Source organism: Glandiceps talaboti, chromosome 11 (genome assembly GCF_964340395.1).
Source record: "Glandiceps talaboti chromosome 11, keGlaTala1.1, whole genome shotgun sequence".
In the NCBI taxonomy this organism is placed as follows: domain Eukaryota; kingdom Metazoa; phylum Hemichordata; class Enteropneusta; family Spengelidae; genus Glandiceps; species Glandiceps talaboti.
Window position 1 is genome coordinate 272,967 of NC_135559.1, and position 18,298 is coordinate 291,264.

Sequence of the window (18,298 nt, forward strand, 5' to 3'; positions counted from 1 at the left end):
TTTGGGGGGGGGGCATGAAATTTTTATAATTTTGAAAGGGGGGGCTGTGAAATTTTGGTCACAGTGGATGGGGGGGGGGCAGGAAAAAAACCAAGTCAGAGATAATTTCTCCCCAGCCCCCCCCCCCCCCCATGCCGTAAATTCTGTCCGGTACCTTATTATTATTTTTATTATTATTATATACTTATTTTATAATTAGTAAGCTTATATTGTATTGTGAGCATGAAAATCGTGTACAAAAATTTAAAAGCGTCAAGTTAATATGTGTGTTGTTCTTGTAGATCTGACAATAATAACGTCTGCTTACGACTCAATGCATCTGTACAAAGACTGTATCTTAAATCCCTGAGAGTGCCGACAGTTTTCGTTCGATGGCGGCATCCATCACGAGAGAGTTCTCTGCTCGAAGCCACGTTTTGCGTGTAGACAAGTCACGTGACAACTTAGAGGGCGTTGCCCGAGTATCTGATGTATGTTAAATACTTATTAGTATTGTTCGGCTATTCAAATGTATGATAATTAGAGAGAATATTCATAAACCATTCACCCGGTACTATATATGCCAGTGCGCATTTCCTGTACACATAGTGCTACACGTTTGACTTGTCGCGAATTTTCCAGAGCCTCAGCAATCTACAATCATGAGTTGGGATGGCTATATCGACAATATGATTGCGCAGAGTAAAGACAGTTCAGGAATTGCACACATTTGCAAAGGAGGTATCTATGGAAAGGATGGCTCATTGTGGGGAAAAAGCGAGGGTGTTGAGGTAAGTACCACGCCCTTACTCCGTCACTTTTAAGTTCCTCATACGAGATTTTGTCGGACCATACGAAATTAAGCAAAATCATGCTCGTAGATATATTGTTATCCTTTACGGAATTGTTTTCGAAAATGTTTAGGTGTCAACCTTGCCAAGAAGGTTAAAACGTACATATTATTATGTATGTTCGTTAGTTGACGGTCTCATGTATTGGTTGCAATCATGGCTTCAAGCCTACATAGTTACGACTATCGATGCATATATGGCCATCCCATTGTATAAACCTTTTTTGAAGCTTTATTAGAAGTTTTCGTGGTCAATTTTGGACAAATAAAGGTAGGATTTACGCCAGTACCTCAGGCTTATTTTGAGCAGCTTACAGTAACCTTGGAGAATTGCGTAGTGAAACGGCTCTTAGTTCACATTTGGCATGCAAAATTATTCAATGAGTGCAGTCGACACCATTCACTCGTCAGACATGGCTCGCCATGTTTGAACGAAAAATCTCGAAAATACACAACGTTAAGCGGTTTTCACGCGTTGTTATTATTCAAAAGAATTTGTGATTGTTATATATCATATATGTTATTATAATCATCCATTACTTTCTTTATTATCGTTGTAAAATGGCGGGAGTTGCTACAGAATACCATTCTACATTATTAATACCATCATGAAGGTTGGTTGAAACCACGACTTCCTGTGACACCACGCTGCTCCGATTTTCTTTCTGTTCTTAGCCAGGTTGTAAGTTCAGAACCTGACAATTAGCGCTAAGTAACGTCTTGTATAAGTACCCTGGTGTAAATCGTTTACAAGCTAATCTTAATTAAAGGAACGTATGTAAAACCAAACGCTTACGAACGATTGATTGACTGAAGAAACTGAGTGGAATTATGGGGCGTATCACGATACCATTCCGACATATTACAGCTCAGCTGCTACAGCGAAATCACTCGACAGTCCACTTGAACTTAGCATGTAAGTGAAAAAAAAAAGCACGTAAGGATTGGAGACAAATTAATTAACATTTTTAGGGTACGTTCTAAAGTAGAATGGTCGTCCGGGAACACGCTTGCCTTCACCAAAACACTTTGGTGTTGTCTCCGGTTTTTTTCTTGAGTGTCCTGTGACAACGGTATTAAAGTAAACGGAAATGGGATATGACTCAGAAGAAGACAAAGATGGCTGCCATAGAATGAACAGACGCGTGTGCCCAGTATACTGCAAACAATAAGGTGCCCCTTTCAACTGAAATCAACGTAACGGTTTTAGTATGTGGTAGTTAATTCACAATTGTCCACACCGCTACCTTTCAGAGAACGTGTAGCAACTGCTGACACCGGTCGACAGTAGAATTACGAAATTATAAGATATGCGATGACGGATGTGAATATTTGCCGTTAGTGCTCAGGTCAAAGGTCAATACCATCACGTTAACGCGAACACTAGTATTAGTAACAGTTGCCCGTTAGGAAACCTGTAACCGACTCCCGTCATGTTAGGTATCACAGCAGCGCCCCGTGAAGGTCGACTAAGTGGGGAGTTAACGAGTTTGCCCTACAAATTAAATGGTCTGTTCAGTGACGTTGAAGTTATCTGGGCATGGCAGAGAATGTAAAAACATGAGTTTTTAGAACCTCGTGTACTCCAGTACTGGGCCTAAAGTGACGTTAGTTCACTTTTAACTGAGCTGCTATCAAATATTTTAGTGGATTACAAGAGGTTTCTCATTTACAATGTAATACCAAATTAACACCTTTGCCAGTTACTGAGTATTCATTTCAGGCCTTTATTGTTTGAGTGTTATGTCCAGCACAAAGATGGCATTGTGTACCTTAATTTGAATAACAATTAGTTGTAGTCATGGCAGCAGAAAGGCTGTAAAGGGTTAGTTTTCTGTTTGAGGGTCTATGGTTTTCTAAAGCCCATATCCCTTTTAACCCACATGACTATAGACCTCTCATGTATGTGGGAACTTCAAACCTACATGTAATGTCGGTCACTGTGACTTTGATAGCCCCATGATGTCTGTATGTGGGCAAGTATTCATAAAAAGTAACCCATTCATTACAGGTCTAGACATGTTTCACACTAAACCATATATCTGTGATGTCTATATTGAGCTTCAGACATCTAGAATTCAGGTTCTAAATGTCTTGCATTAGTGCTATTTCATCTCTGGAGCCCTAAAGAGTAAACAGAACCACTGTTTTTTTCTGGACCATCCTTTCTATAACTCTTCAAGACAGCTGTTCTATATAGCTAAAAAACAAGAACTTTTAAGGTGTTATGTACAGTGAATTGGAAGAGCTTTATTATTTAACATGCAAGTAATCCATGTTAATATACAAAGTACTAACTGGGTTTGTGAGGGGTTACTTTAGTTAGTGTAATCAGATTCATGAGATGCCTTCACTGACAGTTTATTGCACAGAGCAGTGTATAAATCAGATAAAACAGCAAAAACCATCTTGTCTTCAAATGAAAATTGTTTCAAACATGAGCTGAAGATTGCACCTGAAATTTATTACACTTGTCTTTGTGAAGATACCCCAGTACAATTTGTCAACATACCCCAGTACATTTTGTATTCAGAACTTGGTGACACAAAACCATCTTGTATGTGATGTTATGTAAACAAAGTAAATTGAAGAAATTATGATTTAAGAACTGTAGGAGCTTGTTATCTATTCAATTTAGGGTTTAATGAAGTATATCATATGGACTGATTAGACATTGTAAATTATTGCCCTCTCTAACACCAATTACTTAGAATTAGTTGGGGATGAGGGTATGATATATACTGATACATATATAATGAAATGTGCATTGATAGGAGGAGGTTGCAGTGAAAGTTAAAAACATCTAGTCATGTATAATTCAATAAAAGATCCATTGTTGGGGATTTCCAGTCAGTTACCTGTATTCTGATGCTATGGTGGTATTTCTAAAGTGTGAACATGCTTTCCATGTTATCAACTTACATGTAATGATTGGGGAATTTTAGATGAACAGTTGACCCGTATTTAAGGGGATTTTCATAAAAAAGTACAAAGGTATATACTTTTCCATTGGACTTACCCTCCTGGGACCCCTGGGGATATTGGTGTCATGGTAACAGTCCTTCTGGAGAGCCTCTATTTCACACTTCTAAATGATCAGATATAGTGTAAAATCAGTGTTTTCATAAACTTTTAGAATCTCAGAAAACATGTTTTCATAAACTTTTAGAATCTCAGAAAACATGTTTTCATAAACTTTTAGAACCTCAGAAAACGTTTTCATAAACTATTAGAATCTCAGAAAACATGTTTTCATAAACTTTTAGAATCTCAGAAAACATGTTTTCATAAACTTTTAGAATCTCAGAAAACATGTTTTCATAAACTTTTAGAACCTCAGAAAACGTTTTCATAAACTATTAGAATCTCAGAAAACATGTTTTCATAAACTTTTAGAACCTCAGAAAACATGTTTTCATAAACTTTTAGAATCTCAGAAAACATGTTTTCATAAACTTTTAGAATCTCAGAAAACATGTTTTCATAAACTTTTAGAATCTCAGAAAACATGTTTTCATAAACTTTTAGAATCTCAGAAAACATGTTTTCATAAACTTTTAGAATCTCAGAAAACATGTGTATGCTATATGTGTATGAAACTATAAAATGAAAAAAAGACATTTCCTTGACAAAGTTCACAGAAAGTTCTTCAATACCTTGTTTATTGAATACTCTGAACCATTGACAAAAACAACATTTCAGGAAAAGCCTTGTTTAACAAGATGTGACCTCTAAACTTAACCATACTACGGTATATATTGTATAAGGTCCCATGGAAAGGATAACTGAGCTTCCAGTACTCTCTTGAAAACTATGACTTGGCAAATATGTTTGTAAAAACAGTCAATAGAAAAGTCATTGCAATTTTTCATAACATACATTTGCATCATAATTTGTTTTTGGCAAGTGTTGCTCGTTTTGTACAAGAGGTTTGGTAAGTATTGAATTTCCATGACCTTGATTGAAGTATTCGGGCTGCTGACAATGGTGATTTGCATAGTTGTAATAATGGTCCTAACAATAACATAGTATGGGAAAACTACTATTTTTCTTAGTTGCTGTCCTTACATCTCACAGATTCTCATTGTCAGTAATGTTCATATTGTGAATGCGAGCATACAAAATCAACCGGTGAATCACAGTAAGATGTGTTCTCATTGGTTAAAGGAACATTTAACATGGTCTTGATTGAATGTTGTGGGTGTGGGTACAAGTCAGATGTAGTTGAAATAAAAGGACAACATACCAACATAAATGAAGATATCTGATAGAACTGAACACCTAAGCTGACCACTACATTGAATCTGATAGAACTAAGCTGACCACTACATTGAATCTGATAGAACTAAGCTGACCACTACCGGTACATTGGATCTTTACTCTTGTGCTTAATATCACAATTGAGGATTGGTAGTGACTTGGGCATGACAAATTGTGTGTGGATGTGAACACTGTGGTTTACCACGGTAGCATAGATGATGAATCTGTCAGCAGCATAGAGTGCCCACAATGATGAATCTTATCAGCAGCGTAGAGTGCCCACAATGATGAATCTATCAGCAGCGTAGAGTGCCCACAATGATGAATCTATCAGCAGCGTAGAGAGCCCACAGTGATGAATCTATCAGCAGCGTAGAGTGCCCACAATGATGAATCTATCAGCAGCGTAGAGTGCCCACAATGATGAATCTATCAGCAGCGTAGAGTGCCCACAATGATGAATCTATCAGCAGCGTAGAGTGCCCACAATGATGAATCTATCAGCAGCGTAGAGTGCCCACAATGATGAATCTTATCAGCAGCGTAGAGTGCCCACAATGATGAATCTATCAGCAGCGTAGAGTGCCCACAATGATGAATCTATCAGCAGCGTAGAGTGCCCACAATGATGAATCTATCAGCAGCGTAGAGTGCCCACAATGATGGAATCTATCAGCAGCGTAGAGTGCCCACAATGATGAATCTATCAGCAGCGTAGAGTGCCCACAATGATGAATCTATCAGCAGCGTAGAGTGCCCACAATGATGAATCTATCAGCAGCGTAGAGTGCCCACAATGATGAATCTATCAGCAGCGTAGAGTGCCCACGATGATGAATCTATCAGCAGCGTAGAGTGCCCACAATGATGAATCTATCAGCAGCGTAGAGAGCCCACGATGATGAATCTATCAGCAGCGTAGAGTGCCCACAATGATGAATCTATCAGCAGCATAGAGTGCCCACAATGATGAATCTATCAGCAGCGTAGAGTGCCCACAATGATGAATCTATCAGCAGCGTAGAGTGCCCACAATGATGAATCTATCAGCAGCGTAGAGTGCCCACGATGATGAATCTATCAACAGCGTAGAGTGCCCACGATGATGAATCTATCAGCAGCGTAGAGAATCCACAATGATGAATCTATCAGCAGCGTAGAGTGCCCACAATGATGAATCTATCAGCAGCGTAGAGTGCCCACAATGATGAATCTATCAGCAGCGTAGAGTGCCCACAATGATGAATCTATCAGCAGCGTAGAGTGCCCACAATGATGAATCTATCAGCAGCGTAGAGTGCCCACAATGATGAATCTATAAAATGAAAGGTGGAGAAAAACGTAAAAGACTATCAATGTGTGTGATTTATGAAACAGGTATGCTGGGATAAGTTCATTGACCTTGTCCACTGGAGGCTCTAGTTATTTGCATCTTCCTTTAACAATCTAAATCTTTTGTGAGGATAATGTCAATAGAATGTGATATACACATAATGTATTAGTATATTACTGATCAATGTTTGTTTGAGTTGACAAAGTAATGAAAAGTATATTCACTGAAAATCATTAATTAAAATATGTGTAATTAGACATGGTGTATGTCATTTAGAGGTCACTTTTGTCTACAAGTAGTATACATTTTGTAGTAATAAATTTGAAATCGGAAGTCATTGGGACAGTGAAAAATCCAAAAATCAATTTGATTGGAATGGATATATTACATCATACTTTGTGTACCAATAGATACACAAATTTGTTTACCGACAGGTGATTCAATACTGTGCAGGTGGTATAATATTAGAATTACATGTAATTTATATAAAATGAAATGGTGTCAAAAAATGTTCCAGGTGCAGGTAGTGCAGCTGTAAGACCAAAGATGTGGAGGAGGAAGAGCTTTCATATGTGAAATTTATTTTCATTATTTTGCTCAATTGTTCTAAGTATGTTTCTTTTCACCATGCACTTTGTACTCTCTCTACATGCAATGTAAATCTACCTTTTGGGGATGCAGTGTTCAACACCCCTTTGTTTCTTTTTGGCCTGAATGTCTTGATAGGGTTCTATTCAATGCCATCAATGGAGGAAGTGAACAGTTTGTTAGCCTAGACAGTGTCTATCACCATTTGTGAACTCACTTATTGCCTCGATAATAATGATGGTAGTCGAAACAACATAATTTAAACCCAAGTGATTCCCCAGTAATACCATAGTACGGTACAAGTACAAGATGTTATGTCCGTAGTCTATGTGGCCGGGTAAATCAACCCGGATTATCCAAGCCTTTCCGTACGCGTAATAGTACACATATGATGTCATGACCATTTTTGCATTGTATCGATGAATATGAAGTGAAAACTTAAAATTTATACTTATTCTTAAAGAATAACTACTCGGTACAGGTCCGTGTCAGAATTACTGTCCTAAATGATCAAGTTTGGATGTGAATTGCAATTGTCGTAGCACGATGTGGTGGCCATGTTTGTCAACCCCACATGAGCACTGAACGTATTCAGTAATTCATAGCCCAAATTCGTCTCATAAACAAGAGTATATTACCAGCAAATTTTGATGAAAAAATTTTCCATTCATATAAATAAGAAAGATATATCAAATTGTATAAAAATAAAAGAAAATGAATTGTTTTTAGTTTATTTTTATGAATGACATGCAAGTTTACAAGGTGAAACGAACAACTCAAAACTAACTGATGCCTAGCCTATAGGTGTAACACTGTATGTATCAACCATGTATAGTGTGCTTGCCAATGTTGTCAAAGCTGTGTAACTCTCAATCTCCTTCCTGAAATTTTTACATTACAGGTAAAAACTGAAGAAGTTAAGTGTCTGATTCCAGCTTTGACTGAAGGTGACACATCACATGTTGCAGCAAATGGTATCGTTCTTGAAGGCAAAAAATACCAATTTCTTAGAGTTGATGAAGATGCAAAAGCTATGTATGGCAAGAAAAAAGGAGAAGGTGGAATCTCTATAATGGCATCAAAAACAGGCAAGTGCTTCTCAGAGTGGTCAAGATGAGAAATTATCACAAAGGGGGAGCTTAAGAAATGAAATGAAATTTGATAGATATTCTATGAGCTAATCCGGAGAACTGATAACGATTTGGTAAACATCCTATGAATATTGATTATGGATTTGCATCATTAACAAGTTTTAGCACAATTGCACTCTTGAGATTTAGTAGTGCTAGATGCATGACATAGTGAAATGTGTGTGTATGCCTAGCAACTGCCATTTGATGGTGTGAAGATCATTGACAAGTGATTTATAGACAAGTGAATTAACATTCAAAAAATGTCTGCTAAATGATGGTGTATATTGCAAATATAACAGGTATTTATCATCCCGAAAATAAATGTACATATACCTAGCAACAAGACCACACCCATAGAAACAGCTAATTTATGGCATATGTGTTCAGCAAATAAACACAAACATACCTAGCAACTAATTCATGGACATAGCAACAGTGAAATGGCGATATATATTGCTAAAATAACATTGATGATTAGACAAGTTGATAAGCATAAGGTTCAGTAGTGCTTTAGACATGGTGCGGTGTCTGTTGATATTAAAAACTGCCTGATCGATTGCCTTGGGTTTGGTGGGGAGATCACTTTTGGGGTCTAGTTGGGAAATTGTTCAAAGCAAAATGATCACATCACAGGTATGTGATTTGGGTAAAAAATGTCATTTTTGGTCAAAAACTGGTCTGAAATTTGCAGGGAACATTCTTAGGGGTGTGTAGATTAAGAATTGTTTATGACATGGTGTGTCTCCATCAGTAATATGTAAAATGGGGCTAAACATTTGTCTTTTTGGTCAAAAATCCTTAATTCCAAAATTGCAGAGCAGATTGGGCAGAACTTTAATGGGGATGCATCTGGGGTGGATAGATGAAGAAATATTAAGCATATAATGATCTCATTAGTGATATGCAAGTTAGATGTAAAATGTGAATTTTGGTCAGTATGTTATATCTCAAAAAGTACTAGGTCAATGAGACTGAAACTTTGTTTTTTTCAAATCATTTTTACACTAATACCCTAGCAACCATGACCATGCCCTTAGCAACAACCAAATGGCAGTATATATTGTCAAATAACTTCTGGTCGGCGAGTAAAAATTCAACAAATGTATGCAAATATCCCTAGCAACCATGACTACGTTCATAGAAACAGCCAAACAGTGGTGTATTTCGCAAAGATAACGGATTCTTAGACAAGTGAACAAACATTCAAAAAAGTGTATGCCAATTGCCTAGCAACAAGACCACGCCCATTTTTCCCACCCAAGTGACACTTGCAACAACACAAGTTTTTGCATTTATGTAAACAAAAATGTCATATTACATTATCCATGCAGTCACTGTGGCCATTTAAATGTAATTTTACGCTATCCGCGCTGAGGGTTGATTGTTGCTGTTAATAGCATTACAAGCGGTTTGTGAAACAGTGAAGCAAAAACATTTGGCAGTGTAAACAGGCTATAACTTTAGAGACATCAAAGTTTTGTACAAGAAGCTAGTTGTTTTTTGAAAGCTTGAATAACATTGTTGTCTGTTTCTATATTTTCTTTATACAGCTGTAATAATTGGAATGTATGACGAAGGAAAACAAGCTGGAAATGCAAACAAGGGTGTTCAAGTCATCGGTGAATATCTAGAAAGTTTAAACATGTAAAATACATCCAGAATAAATCATTTATTCAACACATTGTAAACCCAGGAAACAACCCAAACTTATGTGAAATTGTTCTCTTTTGATCATTTCAGTAATAAACCATCTGTACTTGGGCAAATTCTGTAAAATACTTTTTTGTAGGTAGACATATTATTTGATGTGCAAATTATAATTTGTGTAGTGAATATAGAGTTAGCAGAATCTTTATTTAGCAACATAGGAAACTGTGTGGTCAAAGTGAGTGTGAAAATTTCGACAATATTGTCGAAATATCATTTCAAAACTTCAAAATTTAAGCAAGTATAGATATTTCCTCACAAACATCAGTGAGGTGACTTTTTGACCTCAAAGCTTCCTATCTTGACAATGTTTTGGTACATGCTGCCAGAATTTTTGTACTTTTAGAAATTGCTTTATTTTGTTAACTAAGTAATTTGGAAAAATGGGAACATACAATATATAAAGAAATATATTACAAACAGTAGGTAGGCTGTAAGTAAAATGTGCATCGTGTAACTACCACACATGTTTGCCCATAGCAAGAAAGTCAAATAACAGACCTCTATCTTGAGCAGTCTGAAAAGTACACTGACCAATTCGCTGAAACATGCTGTTCAGGGAAACATCTTTGACATTTCTCAGGCATTGCTTGCAGCAAAATGGAACAGGGTTTGGAGACTTTCGATTAAACCTTGTCAAGTTACGTTTATTCATATTTTTATTTTTATTGTTTAGCTTGATGTCCTGCAACATGTACAAAAACATGACAAAAATTAATAAATTTGAAAACAAGGGTTAACTTTTTATTATTATTGAATAATAGTACAGTCCTCTTCCAGTCTACCATCCAACTTAAGTGAATTAAACATTTTCAGATCATTGTACCATTTAAGTCAAAACATGTTCATTAATCCATTTGTGTTCAAAATTTTCAAAAAGAAAAACACAGCTGGGGGTAGACATGCAAGAGATTATTACTTAGATGTAGATCTATGTATCAAAGGATTCATATGCTTGCAGAAAACTTTCCAGGTTTGAGCTTGATGGGTCTGGGTGTTTAATAGTCAAGTCATTGGATATTCGAGAGAAAAAAATTATGCAGTCACTTTCTTTGGTATGGCTGGTTTTGTATGAATATACCCATGAATATACCCATGTGATAAATATAGTTGCGGTACACATGAAAAGAAATCTGTAATCGAACAACATTCGGTTATTTTATACTTGATAGAGACTTTACGTAGGCATTTAGGTTTGTAGCAGCAGGTCACCTTGTGGTATGTATAATCCGTGATGTCGGCACACTTTCAGTGTAGCTTGCAACAATTCCATCAGAAGTTGTCAAGAATTAAATGGTGAACTAAGGTTAAGTTTACTAAAATTGCAAACGTTTTATTGTGTTACTCCTGCTGCTTCATCACAATATGTTTGTTGAAGCTTGGTTTGGTTGTATGATGTGGAATTGTGGCTGTTTGACGAGACACACTTTCAGGTATCTCTCTCTCTCTCTCTCTCCCCTTCCCCCTCCTAAAAATGTTTTCTTTGTTCAGCCAAGGAAAAACAAGTGACCTAAGGGGCCCTGTCACTTTTGGTTAAAGATGAGATTGATAATACTCTTTGGTCAATAAGTATTTTTGACAACACAAGATATTACGAAATAATGCAAGTAAACCTTGAATATATACACTGTGAGGCATGTTAGCACCATTAAATATATACACTGTGAGGCATGTTAGCACCATTAAATATATACACTGAGAGGCATGTTAGCACCATTAAATATATACACTGTGAGGCATGTTAGCGCCATTAAATATATACACTGTGAGGCATGTTAGCACCATTAAATATATACACTGAGAGGCATGTTAGCACCATTAAATATATACACTGTGAGGCATGTTAGCACCATTAAATATATACACTGTGAGGCATGTTAGCACCATTAAATATATACACTGTGAGGCATGTTAGCGCCATTAAATATATACACTGTGAGGCATGTTAGCACCATTAAATATATACACTGAGGCATGTTAGCACCATTAAATATATACACTGAGGCATGTTAGCACCAAGGTGTATAGCCTACTACTAGTACTACACCTCCCATTTGTGGTGATGACTTGGTGATACTCATAATGAACTACAACTGCACCCCAATCTCTTATTTTCACACAGACACATTCAAATGAGATCACAGTTGATGTCAAGGCCAACATGGTATTTATGTATATATTAATTAAGCAAACAACCTGACAAGTGTTCTGCTGAAGTTGTGTATGCGCATGCATATATATATAATACATGGCTATATCTATTGTGTTTTGAAAGAGTATTTATGTACATGTGTGTATGTGTATGAATACATGAATGTCAGCGTATATGCTTGTAAAAACTCGAGGGGGGGATATTAAACTAACCCATCCTTGCAACAGAGAACTAACGACACTGTCACAGTTCTCTTGTCATAGTTATCTATGATCTAGCAGCTTCACAAGTGCCTGTGTATTCCCAGGTAGTCTAACATCTGTTATCCATATCAGTTAAAAGTAACTATAGCTGAATCAATACAATAGTCTTGGGAGAACTGTTATCAATGTATCTGTAGCCAAATGACCAGTGCTAAAAGTGCAGTAAATGCAGAAAACTGGGATACAAAGCCTAGAAGCCCCCCCCCCCCCCATATAATCAACAATACTTATATATAACCACACACATAAGCATGCACATCAACAAAGACAATATCCCAGCCAAGGTTACTGATCTGTGATGGTAAGACTTGTTTGCTGTATACATATTCCTAATATAATATATTGTCAACTATTGCAAATCATCTCTGTATAAATAGTATCATAATGGTGTAACTGACCTCCATGGTCTAGTCAACAAAAGCATGGTAATTTCTTACCTCACAAGCCCAGTGATACCAATTTCATATTTCGTATATATAATACATGATATAATAGAGTATAAAAATATGCCAAAATGGTAGCAAAGGTGTAGCATATTTGCACCAGTTTGTTAAAATTGGTGACTTTCCAAATGTTAGGCATTATTTCTTTTGAAGACATCTTTCCGAAATTCCTCTAAACATTTTGCTGCACAGACCCCATCATCTGTCGGACATAGTCTGTGATACGACGTAAACTAACGCCTATTGAAAACTCCTAGAGGTTTGTACGTTCATCCAGTTGTGCTTGCTTGCATTCAGTGTGTTATGTAGGTGACGTCTACGCAGGGAGCCAAAGAGACTGTCTAAGGTCACGGAGGTCATTCGTCTGTGGTGAAGTCATTGACCTTCAGACTAACGAGGCATGTACCCTGTACATCCTGTGTAAAATGTGTCAGTAGTGCCCCACTTTCTTTGTGTCACGTTAATAGTAAGTTGGCATCTGTGAAATGTGTAAACCATCACCGTGTAGATAATGGGTATACGGTATAGTATTAAGTCACTTTGTTTTTTTTAAAGAAGATGGTCGTTTTGTATGTTTTAATGAACGGTGTACTAGTACTACTACTAGTACAGTGAGTGGGTGAGTGAGTTGTTGCTATGATCACGTATAGTGGAGTGATTGAAGGCCGTATTGTGGCGTTGAGACGGATAGGTAACAGTGAAATACATGTTGTAATTGGATTGAGTCGATTGAAAGTGGAAGAAACCAATAAATATATGAGCATCACGTCCCATAGATGAACTAAGTTGAGGCTATCATATTCATTGCACAGTACATTTAGTATAATATGTATAATGTTGGCCTAAATGTCCCATAAACATATCGATTGTCGTACTAGTAGTAGTACTCGGTCAAAATATAAAATCATGTTGTTTAGATAAACTAACCCGTATATTTCCGTCGATTTTAATAAGGTAAGTGATGGTTCAACGTTGAAGCTAACTTGTGCAAACTAAGCTAAGGGCCGAGGTTAGATCGGGTGAGGTTGCAGGTCAAACTCTAAAAATTTATCATAAGTAATTTGCAAATTCATTACTTTTTATTTCGTGTTCTCCTGAACAATATGTGGCCACGTTGTGTGGAAGGATCCCCCACCCCGTTTCCACGGTTTCTACATCATAAACGTGTTTGTTTATTTTAAGACTAAAAGGCATTATTGTACACAGCTACCTTACACATAAATTTAATATTATATTCTCATATTTTTTATTGACTAGATGCACTATGAATATAACTATTAGCACCCACCTTGATTACCCAACAGGATACATAGTAGTCTTTCCACAAGTTTTATGACAACTTATTTTCAGAAGTTTTATTTATCGGGATATTGCGTAACCACGTACAACGGATGGTGGCATAATACATTGTAAATCATGGACCCCTTATCAGTATGGTGAAGGATGAGGTCGTATTTCCTGACAGTAATATGTAAAAACTGTTACTGAGACGATACACAAGCTTAATAAATAAACTTTATTCCCGACTTTATTCGTTTTGGGGAGGAAGTCTGACGTCAATGCGATTGCTGAACTTCAATCTCGCATTTGTAACCAACTGTTGACCCCCCCCCCCCCGCCTTCAATGATAAAGGGTTCTGTATTTACTACTGAGATGTAATGTATTTACCAATACCACGTTCTTAAATTGTATAGATCACAGTTCTTTGCTACAATTTTCACTATGATTATACACCATATATATATATATATATATATATATATATATATATATATATATATATATATATATATATATATATATATATATATATATATATATATATATATATATATATATATATAGGAAGTCAGTGGTAAGATTTGTTCGTAGTACAGTGCTCGATACGTCTGCACGCAGAGCGGAGTATATGTTGAGGGTAGAAGAAAATCAAGTCGGGTTTTTCGTCTCTACAAGCCTGTTTCGTGAGTAAATCACTCGTCAGGATCAACATCAACATCTCCTGACGAGTGATTTACTCACGAAACAGGCTTGTAGAGACGAAAAACCCGACTTGATTTTCTTCTACCCTCAACATATATATATATATATATATATATATATATATATATATTATATATATTATATATATATATATTGAGGGTAGAAGAAAATCAAGTAGGGTTTTTCGTCTCTACAAGCCTGTTTCGTGAGTAGATCGCTCGTCAGGAGATGGGAGTGGGTCAACATTTGGTTACAAATGCGAGATTGAAGTTCAGCAATCACATTAATGTCAGACCCCCTTCCCCATATATATATATATATTTATATATATATATATATATATATATATATATATATATATATATATATATATATATATATATATATATATATATATATATATATATATATATATATATATATATATATATATATATATATATATATATATATATATATATATATATATATATATATATATATATATATATATATATATATAACTCGGTGAGTATCAATCTGCTAAGACAGTGCTCTATACCGCAGTGGCAGAGCGTATATATTATATATATATATATATTTATATACATAGAGTTTCATTCTTCTTTCGCCAAGTAGAGTGCTCAATCAGCTTGGAGAGCAATACATACATAAAAATGAAAGAAGACAAGTATGTTATTATATTATGTATTTACACTATGGTCCGTTTCACCAAAAGGATCATCAGGTGTTTGGTTTGCGTGGGTGAGGCTGAGATTCGCCTACTGCATGTACTGTGTATAGTGTAATGTATGCAAATATCCCTAGCAAGCACGACCACACCCATAGCAACAACCAATTCTCTTCAACCGACCATCTGACAACCTAAGCAATAATACATGCCCCTGTGATACACATGCATGCATGCATACATACATACATACATTCATACATACACACACACACACACACACACACAATGTAAGGCTGTTTGACATTATTTGAATAATCTGAGCTTGTGTTTGAATAGCAGGACTGTCTCAGTTTCAACGTCATATCTTCTCTTAAAACAGTACCTTGCACATGATATGCAAAATGCAAAAACTCACAACTGCTTCACACAGGTAAGTATTGTGAGTATTGAAGCTTTCTTTGAATTGAATACAAACTTACAGTATATTGTCTCTACTATTGTTTTATTGAGTAAAGGTCAGCAGATAGCATGAATGAAAAGTGAAACTTACTTGGTAGTCCTATGACCTTTCAGGTCATTTAAAATAGAAATTTCAATTACATCATGTTTGTGGGACTGGAATCTTTGTAAATTATGAGCACTATTCAAATGATCTCATCCTTATTACATGTATCATGGCCGGCTTGTTCTAGTCCTACTTGCAGACATAGTAAGCCTTGACTGGATTCTGACATTGTCCATTCTCAGAATCGACTCCTGACTTACTCCATCTGCAAGCAGGACTAGGCTTGTTAAGGAATATACAACTGGAGAGACTATTAAGGCATGCCATTATGTAGGTATTGGGATGATGCAAGACATGTTAGAGTATAATCTATAGGTGTAGACTTTTGTACTCTTTGACGTCCTTCCTACTACTAGTAGTAGTACTACTGGGGGTGAGGATTTTGTTGTATGTTTAAATGTACCTGGAGTATTCTTCTTACCCTTCAGTTACTATCTAAATCGTAACAATACCGTTTAGGAACTACACTACTATCAACAGAACCTCAAACCTCATATAAGAAGCATAAATAGATAAATGATTTAATGACTTAATTTAATTTCTGGATACTAAAATGTTAAAGCACCCTAATTATTATGCCATGTTGTCTCAAACTGGTTTGGTAAATGGACATTTGCAGATTTTACATTTTATTCTTTTCATATGTGAAGATTACATCAGCTATGGCACAGACATTACAATTCAAAATAATATTGTATCTAGGACATTTTTCAACTTAACTTCCAACCAACAAAACATAACTCACACTATATCTTGTTTTTAAGATATTGTTTATTTTAAAATGTGTGGACATCACACATTACAATGAACAATTTAAAAAAGACAACATAATTACATACAATCCTGAACATCTCAAAACAGTATTGAGTAAGTATAAAACAATGCTGTGGTTGATAAAAATCTACCAAGTTTTGCCTAAACTATTGAAACAACTATTTCAAAATACAAAACTGGCAACACCTCAGACTGAAACTGGAAAATTGTCTTACACATTCAACTGAGTAACCATTCATGTCTGCAAAAAATCATGGATCATTCCATGAACTCTTGTGGAAAGTCAGCCTAGAGTTAAATCATGTGGGGATTTTGAATATCTTCCCTTTCAAGTTTCACCTAGTGTTTCCAAATCTAGGCAAGAGGGGATACAATAGTCAAAATCCCCACACAACTTCACTCTAGGCTAGTTAAAAGTTAATCCCTGCAAATGTTTTCTGCAAGTGTCAAACTTGCAGGATTTTATTCATCCGTTCATTTGATCATTCTCTCCTCTCAGTATGTCATGTCATCTTTGATTCACATTTATCAGTAAGATCCTAGGGAAATGAGGCTTAATTGTTGATTTTTTTACCAATAAAATGACATATTAACAGAAACAAAATCACTAATTAAGCCTTGGTTTCCAAAGTAAAATGTACTAAGAATGTCTAAACCAATGACTTTGATCTTTTACATAATGCAAATACTATGATGGCAAAATACTGTTTTGCTGCAGTAAAGAGGAAATCCAGACATTGACTGTACATAATTAATATAAATTGGTACAAGGTAATGTTCAGGTAGATCAAATTAGTGAAGGACAAATGACAACATATTAGAAGCTCCATGGGTAATATACTCAGTTGAACTTCTTGGATGTGTAAGAATTTTGTAACCTATTTGTTTAGCACATTAATGAATATTATAGATCACTGGTACAAATTTATTCACAGGTTTGGAGTTTGAACAAAACTTGTCAGTAAATCTTACATGAGAGGAGTCACTTGCAAACTGGGAAGGCACTTTTGTGAATTCTTTTTACATTTACTTGAATGTGATGAATGAAAATCTATCAAAAACTTGGCTATTGTCCAAAAGAGGACTTTCATGTTTATCAAAAGCTTGGCTATTGTCCAAAAAAAAGGACTTTCACGTTTATAAAATCAACTTTGTATCAACATATACAATACTATTTTCAAAACTTGTGTTAAAGTGAACAACAGGAATGGTAAAAGTTTAATAATACTGAGTTGTAATGAAAGTGAAAAGTGTCAAACTTGAGAACAACTCAAGAATACAATGAAGTCTTCTTACTGTAAGGTAACTAACTGAATATCTCCAAGAAGTTGTTGTAACAACTTTACTCAATCTCAATAAATCTACGAAATAGTTTTGGAAGTGTGAAATAGAGCTGCATCACTTGTTAGCATGAAGTTGGTACACATATTTACTAATTTTGCTATGTTATCTCAATCATTTAGTACTGTCTACATTTCTGATATGTTTTGTTTCATGTATGTATGTATGTATGTATGTATGTATGTATGTATGTATGTATGTATGTATGTATGTATGCGATCATTGGACATTTTGTATTGCTTTATTATGCTAA

At 35.6% G+C, this 18,298-nt stretch overlaps 1 protein-coding gene across 1 annotated transcript; it reads left to right on the forward strand.

Annotated features, from left to right (window-relative positions):
* Positions 1–565: 565 nt before the first annotated feature.
* On the forward strand, positions 566–10,590 carry LOC144442676 (profilin-like). The gene is made up of 3 exons (XM_078132053.1): positions 566–770; positions 7,912–8,098; positions 9,694–10,590. The coding sequence occupies exons 1-3, from the start codon at positions 642–644 to the stop codon at positions 9,789–9,791; spliced, it is 414 nt and encodes a 137-aa protein (XP_077988179.1). The 5' UTR covers positions 566–641; the 3' UTR covers positions 9,792–10,590.
* Positions 10,591–18,298: the final 7,708 nt, after the last annotated feature.